Source organism: Cyprinodon tularosa, unplaced genomic scaffold, assembly GCF_016077235.1.
Source record: "Cyprinodon tularosa strain WSP-4 unplaced genomic scaffold, ASM1607723v1 ctg200, whole genome shotgun sequence".
NCBI lineage: Eukaryota > Metazoa > Chordata > Actinopteri > Cyprinodontiformes > Cyprinodontidae > Cyprinodon > Cyprinodon tularosa.
Window position 1 is genome coordinate 142,741 of NW_024038735.1, and position 23,277 is coordinate 166,017.

Consider the following 23,277-nt stretch of genomic DNA (forward strand, 5'->3'; position numbering starts at 1 on the left):
TCAACAAAATATGCATAAATATTAGATTTTTTTTAAAATAAGCCCACATGTGAGGGATTATTTCTGTCATGAGTTAAAAGGATTATTCCTCATGTGAATTACTCCCTTTATAATCCAAGTGCAGACAAAAAAAACCCAAAAAAACTTAGTGTAGCTTGGTTCAAACAGAAAACCTTGAGCTAAAACCAAAACACAAGCATCTGAATTGTGATTCTTTTATATAATCACATTCGGGAAATAATTCTGTATAAATTGGCAGCAAATTTCTGCAGTTCTGTTATACCACACTGAGTTAAAACATATGCAGCTGTTTTTTTTTTTTCTTCAACTCCTGACAGTAGCAAAATAGTCTGTTTCCCAAAAGTCAATGAATATCCATTATTGCAATATGGAAAGAAAACATATAAATTGTTTGGTAAAACCACATATTCAGATTAAACATGTAAAGCACAAATTTTCCCAACCTGTATTTTTTATTTTTTTTTCTGTGTGTGTAGGCACGTGTTTCCCAAACATCTACAGTGTTGTGTCTAAGTACTGTGCTGGCAGAAACAGGAGTCAGTAGGATAAGGTAAAAGGGGATATTTCTTTACATCCTTATCCTGACTGATGCTGCATCGCTAACTGATTGGGGCGGAGCTTAGATGGTTTTTATTGTGGTTCACTGTCCCCTTGCTCCTCTACATTCTTAGAGCCTTCTTTTACTGAAATAAGCCACTCTGCTTCCTTTGATTCTTCCTCACGATGCCCCTCTTCCACCTGCTCTTCCCTGCTGCACAATTCCTCTTCTTCTTCATCAATAGCCAGAATTGTTTCTGCTACTTTGTTTAAATGGACTGGCTCCGCCTCTGGGTCCTCATTTTGGGATTCATCTTCCATTACTTTTTTCCACATCTTGTGATTTTCCAGGAGGTGCTGTGTGATCTGGCAGAAAACTTTCCTCCTTTTCTTGGAAACTTCTTTCTCTAAAAGAAAACAAAAAACAAAACAGAATTAATCAACTGTTTATAGCTCCATTTAAAGGACATTTTTAGGGTTGCTTGATAAGAAATTCCCGAAATACAACATTAATGTTGAATATTGTGATTTCTATATCTGTTGCAGTAAACCAACATTTTTCTTTCTACTCTTTCTCATCTATAATTTTACCCGTCCAACACGCTACGACCTTTAGCATCATGGGTCAATCTGTTCCAGGTGTGGCATTCTACAGAAGCTGGACTTTGTCTTATGGAGGATAAAAAGTGCCAAAATTAAATAAATAAATACAGCATTAAATAAATAATCAAACGTGTCAATAATAAATTAAATGTGGAATTAAATACATAAAAGTGTCATTAATTAATTAAAACCAAGTCACTAATATAAAGTGCCACAATTAAATAAATAAATACAGCAATAAACATATGCTGATGAAGGTTCTCAGTCATCCAGGTCATAGTCATTCCGTAAAAATTCAAAAAATATCCACTGGACTTGGTTTTCAAGATTTGAAGACGTTTCGCCACCTCTCCAGGAAAGCTGACAGAAGCGGAGACAGAAGCGGAGATACAAAAAGCAGCTGTAAAAGGAAACACACAGCCAGGCAGACAAACTCCAAGCCAACTACAGCCAGTCACCGTCAGAGAAACAGGACTACACTGAAAAACAGGCAGATCTCGAACATCTATAAATAAAGGTGTTGATGGCAGCAGCACATCTGATATTTCTCTCATTTTAGGAATAGACATTATCTATCAGGAATACCTCAACTGAATTAACTACATCTTAAGAGACTGAAAGAGGCTGAATTATACAGAATTAATAAGCTTTTGTTCTTTACAATGATCAGAAGTGTAAATATGAATGGTTAAATAAAACTAATGGCAAGTAGGAAAACAAAGGCTACATAAAAAGAATAAACTGCCCTTTTTTAGCTTTATTTTATGCACTCATGCTTACGTGATCCATCAGAGCATGTAGATCCATCGTCATCTGCATCCTCGCTTTCTGTAATCTCTTGCTCCTCCTCCTCGGGATCAGGCTCCACCCATCGTCCAGGTATGAGGCAAGCCGAGTCGTAGGAGTTACAAAGTGGTCCAACAATGTGTGTGATGAATGATTCCTGAAGTTTGGCCAGCTGTGGGGCAGCTCGATCCATGAAAGGGCTCACAGGAAGCCCCAGGCTAGACTCTTCATCACCCTACAGACAGCAATAACCATTCATTTAAAATGATGCAAGCTAAAAAAAACACAACAAACTAGAACTCATTCTCACCATATTCATCTTACCTGATTTTAAAAAAAGAAAGGAAGGGGACAAATCAATCAAGGCTAAGGCAGGGTGCCAATATTTCTGTTGCCGGCAAGTTTAAGGCTAATTAAGTCTGCAAGTCTATCTATTGTACAATGCTTCACAGAAAACGGGTACAATAAACATCCCTAAATGCAGTAAAGCTTTACGTTTCCTCCTTGGATTCAGCACGTCGAACAAATCCCTGCTCTCCTCTCCGTGACTAATTTTTGGATGATAGTCACCTACAGTCACTTTAAACCTGATGCATGATTTCTTGGAAGCTAAAAGAGAACTTAACTCACCAGCTGGTAAGGGTTATAGATATATTTTTTAGAAAGGAAATGAATTGCTTTAAGTTTATAGCTCTTCTGGAAATTGTCAAGTGCAGTCAGGTGGAACAGCCATCTCTATCAAGTGCCCTTTAGACCAGCTAAATGATCCCTCATGCGCCACTTCCCCTAAAAACATCCAAACCTTTGTCATAAGGGAGCTTTTCTTATGTTTGGCTCTGCATTGCTGCCTTGTTAGATCTAAAGTAGGTACGCACTTGGCTGCACCATCAAAATAAAGTAGCCATGCCTGAGCCTGAGCCTTCTTTTTCATAGAAAAAGAAGAATTTTGTGCCAGGAGCTTGGAGAACCCAAACTTTGGTGGAAAAAGGATTGGGCTGTAAGTAGGTTACGCTCATTACTGCAGCAAAATTCAAACTGAGGCCATAATTTCATGAATCTTACTCTCTGAGTAGCTTTAAAATATCACCATTAACTGCTACACACTTTGATCTAAATTAATAGATATTGTCTCACCCGTATATTATTCATATATATGGGTATTCTTTAATGTAATCCATTCTATTGTAGCTTTAACTGTACATTTAGGGTCATTGCCCTGCAACTTCTAACAGGTTTTCTTAAAATGTGGATCAGCATTTAGCTCATTTATCTCCTTATCAGTTCTGACCAGTTTGCTACTTGCTAGAATGTTTTGTTTGGAATAGAAATGACAGATAACCTGCAGGACCTAGCCTTTCATGTTTTACTCATGATGGGGAAATTTTACATTCACAAAAGCAAATACATGAGGACCAAGCCAAACTTCAACATTTTTCTTAAAGAACTTTGTTTGTATTTTCAATCACTTAAATTTATGTAGAAGAAAAATGGTATAAAATTATACACCTTTGTAAATGACCGTAAACTCAATGTAAACCCCTAGCTATTATTATTTTATGTTTATTTTATTTATTTGTTTATTTTATTTATTTATTTGTTTGTTTCCCTTGTTTTATTTTTATTTATTTTTTACCTTCTATGTCTCATTTTTCTTAAAGTTATAATGTCACCAACTGTTGTATATCTGTGTTTGATGTTTGATTTATTCTGTAATGTTACACGGAATTGCCAATAGAGCAAAAAAAAAAAAAAAAAAGTTTGCTACTTGCTAATTTCTATGATTAGTGCTCTTCTTACATGGCTTCTTAGTTTAAGTAAATCATTATGTCTTTCTAGATACACAATTTCTGCCATAATGTGTCTATTTTACTATAATTTAAGAAGAGTGCTGTTGTGGTTTAAATATATGATTAATGGATGCTCACAGCTCTGGATATTGTTATAGTAGTAGTCTAGTTGTAAAAAAAAAAAAAAGGCGATGGTGGATTATTTTTTAAAACATTCATAGCCTAAATAATATAGTCTATAAATCTAAAGCAAAATGCATGGTATGGTCGTTACATGTCAGGTACGCCGGTCACTGACCTTCACCCTGGCACCTTGTAGTAGAAGTGCATCCAGTCCCTGTACTGGCATGGCTATTACTGCCCTTACATACTTAGGGACTCATTTTCCACTGGGATCAGCTTCGTAGTCATGGTAGGCCACTTCTTTGATAATATTTATTTTGCTCAGGCTATATGAAAGCCTAGCCTGGTGAGACCATCCTGATCTTGCGAGCTTTCAAGGTTTTACTCGCTAATCAGTCTGGAGATTCTCCGTTAAAGAAAATTTGGAGCCGTTCACCAAACGAGAAGCGCGACAGTTCAGTCTAAAGAACATGGCGGCTTCAGCCGATGAAACTAGCGTTAGCGTGGCTATCGAGCAAGTTTTATCGGAATTACAGAGTATTTCTTCACTGAAAGAAGAGCAAAACACTGCTCTGGAGGCTTTTCTCAGAGGAAAAGATGTTTTTGCTCTTCTCCCGACTGGTTTCGGCAAGAGTAGCCTGGCTTGTGGTTGTGTTTTCGTCGTCGCTCTGTTAGTACGTCATATGCTTCGTTGATCTGATTGGTTTATTTGGCCCGTCTATCACCAACATAGGCCAATCAGCTAACCAGTATTTTCGCCCCTTCCCAAAATTACTTCAACGGAAGGTTGGATATGCGGAGCAAATCCATCTGGCGGAGTCAGGTTAATGAAAGCCCACAGTTAGCCAAATGTTAAAAGGGCAATATTATTGCCATTATTGTTACTATATAGTAGAAATTGTACACATTTAGTAATAAAATTTCACAGGGGATGGTATGGAGGGATGGTCATTTAAGAAAGGGGATGCCATCCCTCCTCAGCTCGAGTACTGGTTATATAACACACAGTGATGACATTTCTTTGACTTCTTAAAGCATTGCTGGATTTAATTCAGAGGAATTGGTTTCTGATAACGTGTATGTAACACCTTTAAGTCTCTTTTTTTAATAAGTTCGTATATCAGACAAAACCCAATAAAATATTTGAAATCTGTTTTGCAAAAAGACAAAATGAAAAAAGTATTAAGTGGTCTTATTCATTTCTCCCACCTGTTCATAGAACTCATTGACGATGCCCTCGGTCCACTGTAGATGTAGATCCTTGCACTTCAGAGGCCCGTTGATGTCTGCCAGTTTAATGCACATCTGGCAGACCAGCAACCTGTCGTTCTCATTAGACCAGTCAATGCCTGTCGAAGGATCATCGCCTACCTGAGGAATCAAATGATAGCGGAGTTTACACACATCGGACGCATTCAGAAATGTATTTTAGCAGTTTTAAAACATTGTCATTTAATATGGTTGTGTTCTCCTTTCTAAATTTTACACATATATAGACATTCCTACTGCAGCTGAGTGAATTAAGCAAGGACCACACAGCAAAAAAATTCTTAGCAATGTTTTTAAACTATTAAGCTATTTTTCTTTACTTCTATTTATAATCAAATTTAGCAGGTTTTATTTATTTAAGCTCTTTTATTTGAGTTGAATTTAAGGTATATATCGGTTTTGCAAAAAGTATGTCTTTAATAATGTTGTTATTATCCTTTTGTATTCTTGCACATATTTCAACATAACATGTACAACATGTCAGCTGATTAAGCTTTTAAGACACTGTAAATTTGTATAGTTTGTTCAGATATATTTATCACCAGTTGCCTTAATTCTCTGTTCAAGTACAGGTGCTGGTCATAAAATTAGAATATCATGAAAAAGTAGATTGATTTCAGTAATTCCATTTAAAAAGTGAAACTTGTATATTATATTCATACATTACATACAAACTCATATATTTCAGATGTTTATTTTGTTTAATTTTGATGATTACAAATGACAACAAATGAAAATCTCAAATTCATCATATCAGAAAATTAGAATATTACTGAAGACCAATAAAAACAAAGGATTTATAGAAATGTTGGCCAACTGAAAAGTATGAACATGAAAAGTATGAGCATGTACAGCACTCAGTATTTAGTTGGGCCTCCTTTGGCCTGTATTACTGCAGCAATGCGGCGTGGCATGGAGTCGATCAGTCTGTGGCACTGCTCAGGTGTTATGATAGCCCAGGTTGCTCTAATAGTGGCTTTTAGCTCTTCTGAATTGTTGGGTCTGGTGTATTGCATCTTCTTCTTCACAATACCCCATAGATTTTCTATGGGGTTAAGGTCAGGAGAGTTTGCTGGCCAATTAAGAACAGGGATACCATGGTCCTTCAACCAGGTACTGGTAGCTTTGGCACTGTGTGCAGGTGCCAAGTCCTGTTGGAAAATGAAATCTGCATCTCCAAAAAGTTGGTCAGCTGCAGGAAGCATGAAGTGCTCTAAAACTTCCTGGTATGTGGCTGCGTTGACCCTGGACCTCAGAAAACACAATGGACCAACACCAGCAGATGACATGGCACCCCAAACCATCACTGACTGTGGAAACTTTACACTGGACTTCAAGCAACGTGGATGAAGTGCCTCTCTTCTTTTCCTCCAGACTCTGGGACCTTGATTTCCAAAGGAAATGCAAAATTTACTTTCATCAGAGAACATGACTTTGGACCACTCACCAGCAGTCCAGTCCTGTTTCTCTTTAGCCCAGGCAAGACGCTTCTGACGCTGTCTGTGGTTCAAGAGTGGCTTGACACAAGGAATGCGACAGCAGAAACCCATGTCTTTCATACGTCTGTGTGTGGTGGTTCTTGAAGCACTCAATCCAGCTGCAGTCCACTCTTTGTGAATCTCCCCCACATTTTTGAAGGGGTTTTGTTTCACAATCCTCTCCAGGGTGCGGTTATCTCTCTTGCTTGTACACTTTTTTCGACCACATCTTTTCCTTCCCTTCGCCTCTCTATTAATGTGCTTGGACACTGAGCTCTGTGAACAGCCAGCCTCTTTAGCGATGACCTTTTGTGTCTTGCCCTCCTTGTGCAAGGTGTCGATGGTCGTCTTTTGGACAACTGTCAAGTCAGCAGTCTTCCCCATGATTGTGTAGCCTATAGAACTAGACTGAAAGACCATTTAAAGGCTTTTGCAGGTGGTTTGAGTTAATTAGCTGATTAGAGTGTGGCACCAGGGGCCATCAATTTTGAACCTTTTCACAATATTCTAATTTTCTGATATGATGAATTTGAGATTTTCATTTGTTGTCATTTGTAATCATCAAAATTAAACAAAATAAACATCTGAAATATATGAGTTTGTATGTAATGTATGAATATAATATACAAGTTTCACTTTTTAAATGGAATTACTGAAATCAATCTACTTTTTCATGATATTCTAATTTTATGACCAGCACCTGTAATACATTAATTTACCCATATTTTTTAATTCTTTGTCCTGTTCTTGTTATTATTTATGCATTTCTTTTATATCTGTGAAATTATTTTAATCATTTCTAAAATCCATAATATCTTAATTCATTCCTAAACTATTCTTAAATGTAATATATGCAGTTTAATTAAATAAATTGTATTTCAGTCTTATGAAAGTAGATAATAAACACTCAACTCAGATATATTTGAAAATCATTCAGGCCGTCTTTGATGGCCTATTTTGTAAAATACTAAACAAACTAAGGTTTAAAGATAGTATATAATAGTTATTTCTGGTTTATACCAATAACATGACATGTTTATGAAGATACAAAAACAACCTTTTTATCTTTTGATCATGATTGTCAATGCAATGCTAAATTTGTTAAAATAATAACAGCAATATAATGTCTTGACAAGATAAAAGAAAGTTTAAAAATTAAAGAAGCTGAGATTTAAAACTGACTCCTTTTGACTGAAACTGAATCAGATTCCATTACACTTATTCCATAAGAAGTGTGAATATGAAAAATGCTGCTGGCTCTTCTGCACCCTCACAGTTCAAATGCTGCTAGTAAAAAGCATCCAACACTCTAATCGTGAAAGGTTGAATTGTAAAGGATTGCAATGAATTAAATAGAATTGTCTTTATTGTCACTGTAAATAAAAAACATAACTGCAAAAATGTTTTCCAGAAAAATAAGACAATATAACTCTAACTTATGTTCCATAAATAATGTATTGTATATCACAGTTTAACTTTTTTAATACCTTGGCATTGAACTCAGCAAGGAAGTCAAAGTGCTTCTTGAGGTCTGTGGCCAGTATGGCCTCAATGACCAGAAACCTGAAGCGTTTGAACTCCACATGGTCCAGATTAACGAGGAAGTTGTACTCTGGGTGTGACATGAAGAGGTTCCAGGCAGAAGCGGCGTGGTGGTTTTCCAGAACCGAGCGATCATTGTAGAGCACTGCCTGCAAACAGCCAAAATCTGCATCAGTGTGTACAAATGCACCTACTTGCTTTGGAGGTCTCCTTTAGATCCAAATGTCTGGTATTACAAGGACACAGACAGCCCTATGGCAAACAAGATTAATTAGCTGGTTCAGAAAGGCATGGCAAATTGATTTATTTGGGAGCCGGTAGAAGGACTTTAGCACTGGGGTGATGTGCTCTACTTTCCTAGTTCTGGTGAGGGACGTGTTCAGCAGCATTCTGGATCAACTGCAGCTGTCTGATTGGCTATTAAGGCAAACATGAAGACACTATCACTCTACTATGAAGACATTAGCCCTTTCCAGCCTTGTGGAGGTGTACAATTTTGTCTGTAGTGTCTTTGGACAGTTCTTTGGTCTCTGCCATCACTGCAAAAATAATCTCAAAATGAGTAAAAATGTCTAAAATTAAGGGTATTTACCCTTAATTTGAGCAGGTAAATAAGATGATTTGCCAATGGAATGAGTATTTTTACTCTTAAAATAAGGTATCTAGATAAAATGCACTTGAAATAAGACAATGCAATTGTTTTTTCTTATTTTAAGTGTAAATTGTCTTGTTCCATTGGCAAAGTGTCTCATTTAAATCCTTAATTCAAGAAAAAATGCACTTATTTTAAGAAGAAATTACTTATTTAGATCTCATTTTTTGCAGTGATGTTATTAGTTGGATTCTTACTGATTGTATGGGCTGGAGAGGTGTCTTTATGCAGCTAACGACCTCAAACAGGTGCATCTAATTTAGAATAATAAAGTGGAAGTGGAGTGGATAATGGAGTGGAAGTTGACTTTTTGAAGGCAGACTAACAGGTTTTTGAAGGTCAGAATTCTAGCTGATGGGCAGATGTTCAAATGCTTATTTGCAGCTGTATCATACAAATAAATAGTTAAAAAATATTATATTGCGATTTCTTGATTTTATTTTTTATTTATTTTTATTTTTTTATGCCTCTCTCAGTGCACATGTAGCCTGGGTGCCATTCCGAACTCAGTCCCGCCCACAACGTTTGAGGTCGGGAAGTTCGGTCTGGCATTGCTCAATAGTAGCGCGAGTATGCTCGCACAATATCTGGCTGGCCAATCAAATTGTAAGGCCAGGCTTTATACGATGATGGAAAGATGATCAACAGTAACGTAATCAACCACGTCACTAAAGCGCGCTTGGGTGACAACAACAATGGCTGCCGCTGGAGAGTTGAGGTGAGTAGATTCTGCTATTAGGTCTGTTCTAGAAGATATCGACAGCAAATTAATTTTAAAAGAGGAACAGAGAAACGTGATCAAGGCTCATCTTCTTATTCTAGGCGTGCAACCGCACGCTTTGATTTTTGTTGACAACAACTATGCCTCGCTTAACATACGTCACGCACTCCGTTGCTCTTATTGGTTGTAGGTCTATCCAATTGAGTGCAGAGGCATTTTTTTTCCTGGTTCGTTCGAAACACGCCCCATAATCACAGCTCTATGGAGCAGCATCAGACTCATATTCTGACTAGAATTGAGTCGGACTACGTCAGGCTAGTGGATATGCACCTACAGTGACAACCTCAGAACCCTCAAAGAATTCTAAGTGGAAGACCTTGCAAAAGCAGGGTGTTCAAATACTTATTTTCCATACTGTATATATATATATATATATATATATATATATATATATATATATATATATATATATATATATATATATATATATATATATATATATGTAAAATTAAAATATCTAAGGTTTAAGTTAAACAACATAGAATAACATAAAATATGGGAAAGTTGTCTTTGCCTGCTCATCAATCCCCTCTCCATCCTCCCCAACACAACAGGAGCAAGAGTCAGGTTTAGAACAGAGTGCTATTCCCCACATCTAGGTATACCTCTACCATGGACATTCAAGCTGTTCATTTTCTATTTTGTTTTTAAGCATGTTGAACCAATTTATTTTGGTTTATTTGTACAGAGAATGTCTGCCAACATTCAGAATTTTTTCTTCCTCTGACGATATTATTCCACTTTTGATATATCTCCAAATACTGTATATTTACATTTGCAGAACTTTTTCCCCCATCGTCTAAAATTGTACGTGTTTGTGTGAAAGTTTGCAGCTGATTTTCAAAATTCTAAAAAGATGCTAAAAGTATGGTCGCAGTTGATGTTCAGATTTAAAAATGTATTCCTCCCTCCACATATTTGTGCAGTTTGCTTATTCGAATATGATCTGCACATTGATGAAAGAAGACCTGCAAAAAAGGTTTGCCTAAACTGCCTGCTAATTTTGCATGCAACAAAATTGATTTTCTATGTGATTTAAGTCGATGCTTGATAAAAAAAAAAATGCTTTATTGATCTAAATCCATTTCCTAATCTATGAAAAAGATTATCCCTTATTTAATGAAAACTCACCAGGTCACAGAAATGACTTGATTCTAAGCAAATATATATATATATATATATAAGCAAAATATAACTTTGCTTTTCAACCTTGCTTCAAAAGAATGACTTAAAAAAAAAAACTCAATTTAGCACCACCTTTTGAGGCAATCGCTGCAATGAAATGATTCCTGTAACTGTTAATGAGACTTGCAATGACAATTGCAAAGACAGAAGTAAACATTCTGGCATTTTATGTTTTTATGTTTATAGCCTCTCATATAGGAAGTATTGGTAATACTTCCTATGAGTGCCGGCTGTTTGGATTAGGATCTTTATGCAGTTTAACAGTTAAAATGGGACACATTGAGTGAAATAAATACCTCACAGAAACAAATTTCTACATTTTCTGGTACACATCAGAGATGGTAATGAGTGATCCAAATGAACACAGTACCTGAGGGGCGCTGGTGGCCACAAGGAAAGCATTTGTTCTCCCAGGATGATCATAGTCATGCATTGCAGCAGCCACGTAAAGCGCCATCAGCTCCAGAGCGGGTATGAGGCCTGACAAACAGCCATAGCCATCTTCGGACACAGTGTACGTCTTTGAGACTAGGAAGCCCATATGACTGTGCGTTATTCCACTGTCAGAATCTGATTACAAGGAAGCAAACAGGAAATGGATCAGGGAGGCAGAACTTACAAAGCACACATACTTTAGGTCACATGTATGTGCCTGCAAAGCGCCTTCCAGTGCATTACATGCACTATTATGCACTATGTAATGTAAGGGTGTGCAAAATAATCGTCATGACGATGCATTGCGATTCAAATTTTTTGTGATCTACTGCATGATAAAAAAAAAAAAAGAACAAATAAAATACATGAATGGTTGGTGCACATCAGCCAAATCAAGTGGAATACAACTTCCAGCCAGCAGAGTCGATGCGGATGTGTTGACGCCCGCTGCCTTGTGTCACAAGCATTTCATTCGTAAACAAAACATGGAGGACACTATAAAAATTCGTCCCGCGGTTCGATCACATTTCAAGTCAGATGCTTGGATGCATTTTGACTTTAAAAACAAAGAAGGTAAAAACGAAATTGATATGATGCACGCCATTTGCAAAAAGGGGAAATATACATTTGAATGTTTTCATTTCATTGGTTTAAAGGACCACTGAGGCCATGTAAACGGCACTGATTATCCTTATTTTGTTATTTTAAGTTTTATGAATCCTAAGATCTTTTTGTCAGTGTGTCCACACCAGTAATAGTAATATTTCTGTCCAGTATTTGTTTTCATGGCAACACCTCCAAAAGTCGTTTCAATAAATACAGCTATGTATGAATTCAGTTGCTTTCAATTATGTATCAATTGAAGACACGATCCAGATCATACCCAGCCAGTCAGACACTGGTAAGGGCTGTATGTTTTTCTTACAGTGTTCAGTGAAAATATCACAACGCATCGCGATGTATTGCAATATTTCAAGTATCGTGATGCATCGTGATAGAATCGCATCGTGGCATGTGAATCGTGATTTGAATCGAATCATGACTTCTTTGCCAATACCCACCCCTAATGTAATGCACTATATTTAAATCCACATATATGTAGATCGGGGAAGGGTTCTGAGTAGGTATACAAAAAAAGAAATAGAAATACTGGTCGGAAGGAAACTCTTAAGTTTCCAGCAATTTCAAGCTGTATTAGACTTCCAATAGCGTCCTACAAAAATGCATGTGTGCAAAAACAGTGAATAAGGTTGTACAGTACTAATGATGATGCTTATGGGTAAGATGAAGGCAAATAAAAACATCCCCCCCCAACATCTTCTATTAACTTCTTTAAAAAAAAAAAAAAAAAAAAAAGCTATTTTCCTTATTTTGCACTTTGAGGGAATAGTAAGTACCTGAGTCACTGGCAGAGCCTTGATCATTAATTAGGCTGGGTAAACCAGGTACAGGCTGCGTAGTGAGATACCAGACTGCATGAAGCACATCTGTGGCATGGATCCTGTTGTGATCTGATAAAACAGAAAAAAAAACATGATTTTCTAAATTAAAATACTGTCCACTAGAGTGCACTGTTAGGCTGTTTATATTTCTCATAGAAACCTAAAAGCACCAGACTTTTCACTGTACTGCACAACAGTAGCATTTCTAAAAAAGGAAAAGTGTATGGTATAGTATTTCCATCTAGTGGTTGCTTTTATCTTTTACAACTCTGAAAAATAAAACCTGACAGTAAAACTTTGTAAATAACAGAACATACAGCTGAGATCAATTCCAACTCACAGGGTATGTCTCTGTAGCCGCTCTCCAGAGCATGAAAGTAGTTCATGAATTCTTTAACAGGGATTTTAAAGGTCTCAAACAGGCCAGTGTCGTCAAAGAGCCTATAAGATACCTGCAACACAAAGTCATCTGTAAAAACCACATGGCTTTCGAAAGATTAGATAACTAAAAAGGTATTAATTAACACATAAAATATAACTTCATTGCTAAATGTGTCACCAATGTTAAAAACAGCCACAAAAAGGAATGTATGACTATATGAGTTTACTTATTTTGATGTTTTCTGCTAATTTGTCTTTCATTGTTAGCGGAACATTCTTGTTATTTTGGTACTTTATAAATGCGTGCATTCTAATCTGCAATAACAATCTATTCTATTCTATTCTGCTAAGAGGAATATACATTTACAGTACATGACCTTCTGTGCACCAGACAGATTTGCATGTCAAAAATGCAGCTTGGTCTCATCAGTGTAACCTCTTAAAACGAATAGCTTCTCTTACATTGTTTTAGAGCAAAGCCTTAGAAAGAGGATCGTTTTTTTTTTTTTCTTCCTTTCTTACAAATCAGCCAGAGACTTTTACATTATGCAGACTCCTGAGAGTTATTCCAGACATGGGTTTTTAATGAGAAATCCCAAGCCAAGTCTGAAGCACCTGGCAGTTGTTCGTGTGGAGAAAGAAGTTCTCTGCTCGTTCATCAGTGTAAGAGAGAAGCAACTGTGACTCTGGAAGATTAAGTGTGCATCTGATATCCTATAAACATGTTCTCGTTTATTAATGAGTGTGTGTTTTTCATTTGTTTTAAATGTTCTTTCTTTCTGACTGTTGTCTAGTTAGGGGACTAAACTTAATTGCATGGATAACATTAACAAACATTTCTTTAGCATATTTATTGGAAATTTAATTGTTTAATTTCTTTTTAAGAATAAAATGGAATTTTATTTGTGAATTTTTGTCAAAATCCGCATAGAAAGTACAAATTGCAAAGATTCATTATTAATTATACTTCTGTATGTTCTTTAATACGCTCACCTGACTGAGGATCCTTCCATTTTTTCCATTTGTCTTCTCCATTAGGGTGAAAATAGGAAAGTTCCAATTGTTTAACTGACTCATCAAAGGCTCCAAGTCTTCCATTACTAACGGTTCTGGTGCCAGAATAGTTTTGTTCTGAATGAACAACACATAATATAAATGTTTTAAAGAAGAAATGCAATAAGTTAAAGTAATAACACACTGAAAGTGGATACAAAAAGTAATCATAGACTCCTGGTAAAGTGATGTTTTTTGTTTTTTTAGAATTCATCCAGTTGAAAGGAAAAATAATTTAAAAAATCCGAACACAAAAAATGTGTTGTACCCTACTTAAAGTTCTCTATATGCAATATGTCTATTAAAAACAACAAAAATGTGTTTGTGTCAAAATAAAGGAAGCACTATAGCTGATGATGTTTATTTTGTTCTCTTTGAGCCTGAAAATTATTTCTGAGAGGGTGCGGTTTGGAGACATAAACATTATTGTAGGTCGTTGACATCTGCTGGCAGTAATTACTAGAGATGGGAAGTAACGAAGTACAAATACTTCGTTACTGTACTCAAGTAGATTTTTCTGATATTTTTACTTTACTACTTATTTTTATGGCGGCTTTTTACTTCTACTCCTTACATTTTTACACAAATATCTACTTTCTACTCCTTACATTTAAAAAAATTGGCTCGTTACTTTAGTTTTGAATCATTTCAATGGAGTTACCGTCATTATTTTTCACGTCATCAATACCAAATTCAATCTAATTGGATGGGAATCTACGTTGCATTTGACGCACCACTACAAGATGAATCGACAGATTCGGCGGTATTCATTGGCCGCAAATCATTGCAGCTTGGTGGCGGTGGCGTTAGCATAGTAGCACGGACGACGAGATGATTGAAAATGAACACAACGGAGATCTAGTCCTATTGGCAGACATCCATTTCAAATGTAGGCAACGGCATGAAAAAAGTGGTTTCTACTTTTACTTTTATACTTTAAGTAAATTTACAAGCTCGTACTTTGTTACTTTTACTTGAGTAAAGAAGTTTAATCAGTACTTCCACTTTTACCAGAGTATTTTTTAACACAAGTATCTGTACTTTTACTCAAGTACGGAAAGTGAGTACTTTTGCCATCTCTGGTAATTACTCAGACATTTATCAACTTGGCTGTTTTAGCAGCTTAACTTCCTGCTACTGTGAATCTTTTTGTTTTTGGTACGACCAACAGAGTTTGGTCAGTTGACCTTGGCTCCCGGATTAAACATAACACTATGATGTGACTATTCCTGCTTTCCAATGCTAGTAGCTCATAACGAACAGATGTGAGCTAAAAACAAAACAAAACAAATGAACAGCAATAATTTACTGCACAGAATAAACCTGTAGCACCTGTTTAGGTTTTGTCAATTTCAATTGGTGCTTTGAAAAAACAAATCAGAACATGCATTCCAAAATACCTCATGCTCTCATTTTCCGATGGTTATCGAGGTGTGAAGACTTTTTATATCCACTTTATATGACGCATGTCTCTGAAATAGTCTCACCTCTGGAGGTATTAGTGCATGGAGGATAACGTTTTGAGAGGAGTTTTTCCCATCCTCTGCATCCTCCTCAGTGTGTGCTACATCACTGCTGTCACTGTGGTTGGCTTCATGGGTGCTGTCATAGTCTGATGACACAACCACTTGGTCCTCTGTCAATAAAGAAATACAAAGACATATTGGGGTTTTTTACACAATCATTGACTTATTTAAATAGGTTTCCTTGGTCACAGTCATCACTAGCGTTACATACTAAGCTGAATTAGACCGTTTTCTTTATAAATGGGGTTGAATATATATATAATTTACTTCTGAGCAGCATAATTATATTTCAATCTGAAAAACTTGCACGGAGTAAAAAGACAATTAGAAGAAATTTATCGATACAACTAGTTGGTCTTTGGTGCTCAGACCTCGGCAGGAAACATAGCGCTGAATTTTGATAGATATGAATGAACAGGAGTAAAGAACAGGGCTGTTTCCCGCCAGGCCTAAAACTGGTGGTAGAGTGGAGATAGATGAAGTTGGTCAGTCTGTAGACTGCTGGTTAGCGAGACGGTATGCTGAGCTTTATGGGGAGATGCAGTGATTGCATGAGCTGATACTAGAGCTTCACTCAGGGACCTGGAAGATGGAAGTCCAGTTTGGATAACACAAGTTGAGAGAACCCGTCCGTGATGAGTAAGCATGAAGCAACAGTGGGGAGGCAAAACTCCCTGTTGGGTAGAAATCTCTGGCAGAACCAGGCTCAACATGCCAGACTGGTTGAAAAGAGACGCGGAATGTAGTAAGAGTCCGGGAGGAAAGAAACTGATGAAGTCTTAGCTACGATGGTGGAGGACGGGCAGGAGGTTGGTTGAAACGGGGTCATCTGAATGAAGTCACGCGGTGCAAACCGCCGCCTGCGCTCTAAGTAGCAGACGAGTTGCGGATCGGAGGCCTTTTAATGAACTTTAGATCCTGATTGGCTTTCGTGAAGGAGTGGCTCAAAGCTGATTGGCTGTGTCGTAGGCTGATGAAGGCCAATAATCAGTTTAATCAGTTGAACTTCCACCAAGGCTCCACTGAATTTACATGAATTCAATTGATATAAATTGAACAAGACCCTTCATGGTTAGACATAAATTCCACTTTTCTGAATAAAGTAAACTAAAGTTAACCGTCTTCCTTTCATCCTAAAATGTTGTCTTGGGTTAGGACTTTATTAGTAATTTTATTGCAGATTGAAAATCACTGCAATTGCTCTTATACATCCACAGCATAACAAAGAAGGGACTTCTCCACTTAAATGCATCTTTTTCTGCTGACTACTGTTACTGGTAGTGTCAGCTTTTATAATGGGTTTTTTGCGTCTAGATAAAAAAAAAATGGCATCTTGCTCAGTTTTTACAGCTTACTTATAAAGTTTTCGATCCATTTATAGAAAATCACTTTGAGAGTTCAGGAACTTTTGCTTGTGCACAAGAAATATATTTGTACTTTGAATAAAAAAAAAAAAAAAAACAGAAATTAGGCAAACTAAATAAATCATTGCACTGCAAAAACGATCTAGAAATGAGCAAAAATGTCTACAATTAAGTGTATTTAGCCTTAATTGGAGTAGGTAAATAAGATAATTTGCCAATGGAATGAGTACTTTTACTCTTAAAGTAAGATAATTAGATAATATGCTCTTGAAATAAGACAAGGCAATTGTTTTTTTTCTTATTTTAAATATAAATTGTCTTTTTCCATCGGCAAAGTGTCTCACTTCATCCTCATTTCAAGAAAAAATGCACTTATTGCAAGAGAAAATGACTTATTTAGATATCTTTTTTGCAGTGTGATGCCCTTTTTCCTAAGACTGGAAAAAAAATCAAAAATCTAGATAAGTCATTTTTTTCTTAAAATAAGTGCATTTGTTCTTAAATTGAGAAGGTCAAACGGACATTTTGCCAATGGAACAAGACAATTTACATTTAAATAAGGAAACACAATTGCATTTTTCTTTTTTCAAGTGCATTTTATGTAAATATCTTATTTTAAGAGTAAAAATACTCATTCCATTGGCAAATCATCTCATTAACCTCCTCAAATTTAGTGTAAATGCACTCAATTTGAGAAATATTTACCCTATTTCTAGATAATTTTTCCAGTGTAATAAAAAACAAAACAAAAAAAATCAACAAAAGCTATGTCTGCTCCATGATGTTCCAACAATTTTAATGGCTTCTATCTATGGAACCAAAACATTTAACCCTTTATAGGGCAAGTCACCATTTTGATCACTTGCATACCCGTTACAAGATCACACAAGATCGCACAAGATCTATATCCAGCCATTCAGCAAAGATACTGCTACATGGCTGTTCATCTTATTTTGCATTTCACCAATTAGATGAGGCCTTGAATTACAAATTAACTACTGTAAATTAACTGGAAAAAAATAAACAAAGTTAACAAGTCAAGAAAAAAAAGGTAAAAAGCTAATTGAAAAGTTACAAAGTAAATTGTTACAGAGGTCATAAGGTCTTGTCCTGGATTCCAGTAACACTATTGGCTTGAAATTTAGATTTTTAAAGTATTTCACTGAATGCTTTATAAAGGGTGAAGCAAACCTCTCCCATGTAACTCATAAAAAATAACTTTCTCCTACCTGATCGTGGTATCCTGTCTCCTTTATCTATAGAGCCCTCTCCATGGGTCAGTTTAATGTATGGCCTCCCGCAACTGCAGAAAACAGAGTTATACAGATACAGCAATTAAAGTTATTATTCACTCTACAGCATATAACAAAAATTTCCCAATTTCCTTTTACAAACTTAAATCTTCAAATATGTCCAATATTTGAATTTTATATTATATTGCACAACAGTGATTCCCAACAGGGGGGACGGGATACATGAAAATATTTGACTTTTAGCAACACTCAACTTATAAAATTAAACAATATAATCAATTATTTATGTAAAAAAAAAAAAATGTCAGCTAGAAATCACTTGTAGTTCTCTGTCACCTGACACAGTATATAAACTAAGGGTGTGCAAAATAATCGTCATGACGACAGAGTAGCTTTGCCTCGCCTGATCCTGTTTGGCTGTGACGTCATCCTGGAAAGAAACATCAGCTGTGCTGCTTCCATCAACACCCTTGTTTATAGATGTTGGAGATCGGCCTGTTTTCCAGTGTGGTCCTGTTTCTCTGACCGTGACTGAGTGGATGTGCTCTCTTCGTCCTCTGGCATGGGAGCTGTCTTGGAGCTCGTCTGCCTGGCTGTGTGTTTCCTGGACGGGGCCGCCTTTTACAGCTGCTTTTTGTATCTCTGCTTCTGTCTCCTTGAACCCCAGTCAGCCTCGGCAGATGGCCGCTCACACTGAGCCTGGTTCTGCTGGAGGTTTCTTCCTGTTAAAAGGGAGTTTTTCCTCTCCGCTGTCGCTACAAGCATGCTTAGTGTGAGGGATTGTATTTGAGTCAATGAGACAATGCAATCAACTGGTTTTCCTTAGATAGAAAACTTTGTATCAATTTGACTGGATGATCTGGTTGAACTGTAAAGTGCCTTGAGATGACATGTGTTGTGAATTTGGCGCTATATAAATAAACTGAATTGAAAAATTCAATTGATGCATCGCGATTCTAATTTTTGTGATCTACTGCATCGATTCTTGAAGGCAAGAATCGATTATAAAAAAAAAAAAAGAAAATGAACAAATAAAATGGCGCACATCAGCCAAATCAAGTGGAATACAACTTCCAGTCCAGCAGATGTCGCTGCGGATGTGTTGACGCCCGCTGCTTTGTGTCACAAGCATTTCCAGCCGCGGGATACTGAGACGAGTCATTCGTAAACAAAATATGGAAGAGACTGAGAAAATTTGCCCCGCGGCTCCATCACATTTCAAGTCAGATGCTTGGATGCATTTTGGCTTTGAAAACAAAGAAGATCAAAACGAAATTGATATGACGCACGTAATTTGCAAAAGGGGAAATATACATTTGAATGTTTTCATTTCATTGGTTTAAAGGACCACTGAGGCCATGTAAACGGCACTGATTATCCTTATTTTGTTATTTTAAGTTTTATGAATCCTAATATCATTTGTCAGTGTGTCCACACCAGTAATAGTAATATTTCTGTCCAGTATTTGTTTTCAAGGCAACACCTCCAAAAGTCGTTTCAATAAATACAGCTATGTATGAATTCAGTTGCTTTCAGTTATGTATCAATTGAAGACACTATCCAGATCACACCTAGCCAGTCAGCCACTGGTAAGGGCTGTATCTTTTTCTTACAGTGTTCAGTGAAAATATCGCAATGCATCGCAATATTTCAAGTATCGTGATGCATCGTGATAGAATCGCATCGTGGCATGTGAATCGTGATATGAATCGAATCATGACTTCTTTGCCAATACCCGCCCCTAATATAAACTTTGGTTAAAACCTCACAACTGTATAAAATCCTCCATGTTCTGTGTGGCTCTGTGGAAGTGAAACTCCAGCCTTATTCTGGCTTTAATGTTGCACTTCCACAGAGCCACAGCATCAAGGTCCCTCCTGCAATCTGTCTCTCCAGGACCAGTAAATGGCCATCTTTGCTTCTCTGATCAAAACATTTAAAACTCAGGCCTTTGGCTTGTTTCTTATGTTTTGGCAAAATCCTACTATAAATAGAGGATTTGTAAAAAAAAAATAAAAAATAAAAATAAAAAGACTAAAAACACCTATTAAAAGGTTAAAAATGGACTTTAGTGTTTTGCATTCCATAAAACGGGGGAACACATTTTCAGACGGACCACAGGAAGGATATTCATTTAAAACACCTTGATTATTAACAGATAAAAAAAGAGTTTGTGGTGATGGCATCATGTAAAATCCTCCACTAAAGATCAGCAGTTTCTTTTTTAATTGGAGGCTTGTATAAAATCCTCCAGGGGTGCTTTTTTCATAAGTTGTTTCCGTCCAGATGCAGACTGGCTGGTTTTGGAGATGTCTTTGGTTAATGACTTTTGCATAGCTGTTTTAAATAAAACAATTTTTCTCATTTTATTTTGCATTTATTTCGATTCCTTACTAACTTCCAGGCAACATATTTATGTTTTGTTTTTTTAAGATGGAAAACATAAAATTCCTAAGAAATAAATCCTCAAATTCAAAGATTAAGTGAAATTATTTTTATTTATTGTATCTATTTTACATTCCACTTTTGGACGATCATCAATGCTCTTAACAGAGGGGGGGTACTGATGGTAAGATAAAATACCCAAAGGGGTACACAAGTCAATAAAGGTTGGGAAACACCTCTGCAATCACAACATCAATCTTTCCTAACTACAGTAAGTCTTTTGGGGATGTCCCATCCAGCTTTGCAGATCTTAAGATGGTACGTCTTTGCTGAATAGTTCAAATGCAGGTTGTTTCAGAATGACAGAAACATTAAAACAGGTTTCTTTTTTAAAGGTTGCAATCCTGCCAAATGATGAAAATCAGGCAAAAAATAAAGTTTTCTTTGCACCTTAAATTGGAACTTGCGGTGTAAATTAGTTTTTCCGCTTTTTATTCTTCTGCTTATACATCCATCTTTTAATGTCAGGGATCAGGTTGTAATGCACCATTATGAGAAAGAGTAAAACACTTGAACAACATGAATACATTAAACATTGAAGATGAAAATCAATTGCGTATAATGAGGTGTTAAAATAAAAAAATAAACCTAAAACAGCCACAAAGTGAAGCATGTGTATTAATCAGTAGTTCTGAGTTTGAATTTGTTGTAGGCAGATTAGCCAAAAAATGGAGTTGATGGCACTCAGAAAAAAAAAGTATTTGATAACTAAATAAATAAACCTTTAAGAAAGCTAATTGCGATTCTAACTCGTCTGTCCTATTGAAGGTTTATAAATGTCGCAAGTAATGGTAATTAATTGGCCTAATTAATGCATACATTAGCATGAGAACTAAGAAAATAAATAACCCCCCCAAAAAAGTCCAGCAGTTGCTGTTGCCTTTGTTATAAATGTCTCATTAGCAGACAATATTGCACTTTTTGTAATTTATAGCACAGCAGCATCAGCCGCATGAAAAAGCTACTACAAGCAACTAACTATAGAGACAGATGAAAGCCATCACAGTCGTTGACTCAATTATAAATCAAAGTGTCATGTTCTTTAGAAGAGGGACGTTGAGCTGTTCGAAACCACAGGGAGCCCACTGAGCTGCCCTCAACAGATTTTCCATGTGTCTCTGCTCAGGCTACTGTCAGGCTGTAGGTGGTTTCAATTAAAATACCTCACCCTAAATGTTGTAAAACCTTCCTCCTGAGCACAGGAAATAGTGTGTTGTGTCACAGGGAGCACAAAGGCCTGCAGTGTATCTCATTCTGATAAAGTGTTTCTAGAACACTTTTGGGCCCTACCCACCCACTATTATGGTCCCGGGGCCCCTAACAAAGAGTGTACTGTTGTGTTTGCATGGCCAGGTTGGATCCCTGTGTCTAATGCCTCGCAGGTGTGGAATATAAAATAGTTTGATAGTTTGGCAGGTGAACAGTTAGAACATTATTGTCAAGGGAGGCAGGGTCTGGGCAGCAGCAGAGTGTTTGGCCTAAAAGGTTTAATGAAAGATGAAGAACTGGCAGACACTTTTGCCGTTCTGCTAATGCAGCAGAATAACCTTGAGTACTGACACTGAGCCTCTAGCACAAAATGTAAATAAGGAGGCTGGCTGTTTTCACTCGCAACAGCCCGTCAGTCAAGTGTCAAGTCACTCTGCTTTTATCACTGAAAAAGTAGAGCAGTTACAGTGGTTAGCACTGTAGTTACGGTAATTTAACTGTCTCAGTGGGACGTCTGCATACATTACAAAAACATAAAAAACATTCCAGAATGCACAAGCTGAAAACCCATCTACTAGAAATAACATTTATCTACTGTAAAAGAATGTGCTATGTCTTATTCTATGAGAAAATAAATGTATGTAGGAAAGTTTTGCTAATTTAAACAGTAGGCGAATATCCTTAAACCTGTGTACATTTTAAAAGCAGATTGCATTGGTTATACGCACCTTTTTTCACAAATTTCTGACTGTTTTTGGGGTTTTATGATGGCCAATCAGAAACATTGCATTTTATGTTTTAGAGCAACTTTGTGTTTTTATTTTTCTTCATGATGCAATAGCTTTAAAGTGACTCTGTTTTCCTATACCGGACAGCTTAGATGAAGTTGCAAGTTGCAAAGTTGCAAGCATCCTGCTTTTTACTAGCCTCGTGAGACCACCCTGATCTCGCGAGCTTTCAAGATTTCACTCGCTAATCAGTCTGCAGACTCTCCGTTGAAGAAAATTTGGAGCCGTTCACCAAGCAAACATCCAATCAGCGTTGGCTTTGAGGCGGGTTGAGGTGTGACGCAACGAGAAGCGTGACAGTTCAGTCTAAAGAACATGGCGGCTTCAGCCGATGAAACTAGCGTTAGCGTGGCTATCGAGCAAGTTTTATCAGAATTACAGAGTATTTCTTCACTGAAAGAAGAGCAAAACACTGCTCTGGAGGCTTTTCTCAGAGGAAAAGATGTTTTTGCTCTTCTCCCGACTGGTTTCGGCAAGAGTTTGATCGCTCTGTTAGTACGTCATATTCTTCGTTGATCTGATTGGTTTATTTGGCCCGTCTATCACCAACATAGGCCAATCAGCTAACCAGTATTTTCGCCCCTTCCCAAAATTACTTCAACGGAAGGTCAGAGTCA

General features: G+C 36.8%; 1 protein-coding gene across 2 annotated transcripts in view; it reads right to left on the minus strand.

The window, feature by feature from the left end:
- Positions 1-292: 292 nt before the first annotated feature.
- The window catches only part of LOC119783246 (cGMP-inhibited 3',5'-cyclic phosphodiesterase A-like), a 149,893-nt gene continuing 126,908 nt past the window's right edge, over positions 293-23,277 (minus strand). For both annotated transcript variants that reach the window (XM_038284661.1, XM_038284660.1), the window contains 10 exons: positions 18,195-18,268; positions 15,563-15,711; positions 14,016-14,153; positions 12,982-13,093; positions 12,597-12,710; positions 11,135-11,334; positions 8,092-8,295; positions 5,067-5,228; positions 1,942-2,182; positions 293-965 (listed from right to left, as the gene is read on the minus strand). In XM_038284661.1, the coding sequence (XP_038140589.1) occupies positions 652-965; positions 1,942-2,182; positions 5,067-5,228; positions 8,092-8,295; positions 11,135-11,334; positions 12,597-12,710; positions 12,982-13,093; positions 14,016-14,153; positions 15,563-15,711; positions 18,195-18,268 (1,708 nt within the window). In that variant the 3' untranslated portion in view covers positions 293-651. The remainder of the gene's footprint in view (positions 966-1,941; positions 2,183-5,066; positions 5,229-8,091; positions 8,296-11,134; positions 11,335-12,596; positions 12,711-12,981; positions 13,094-14,015; positions 14,154-15,562; positions 15,712-18,194; positions 18,269-23,277) is intronic.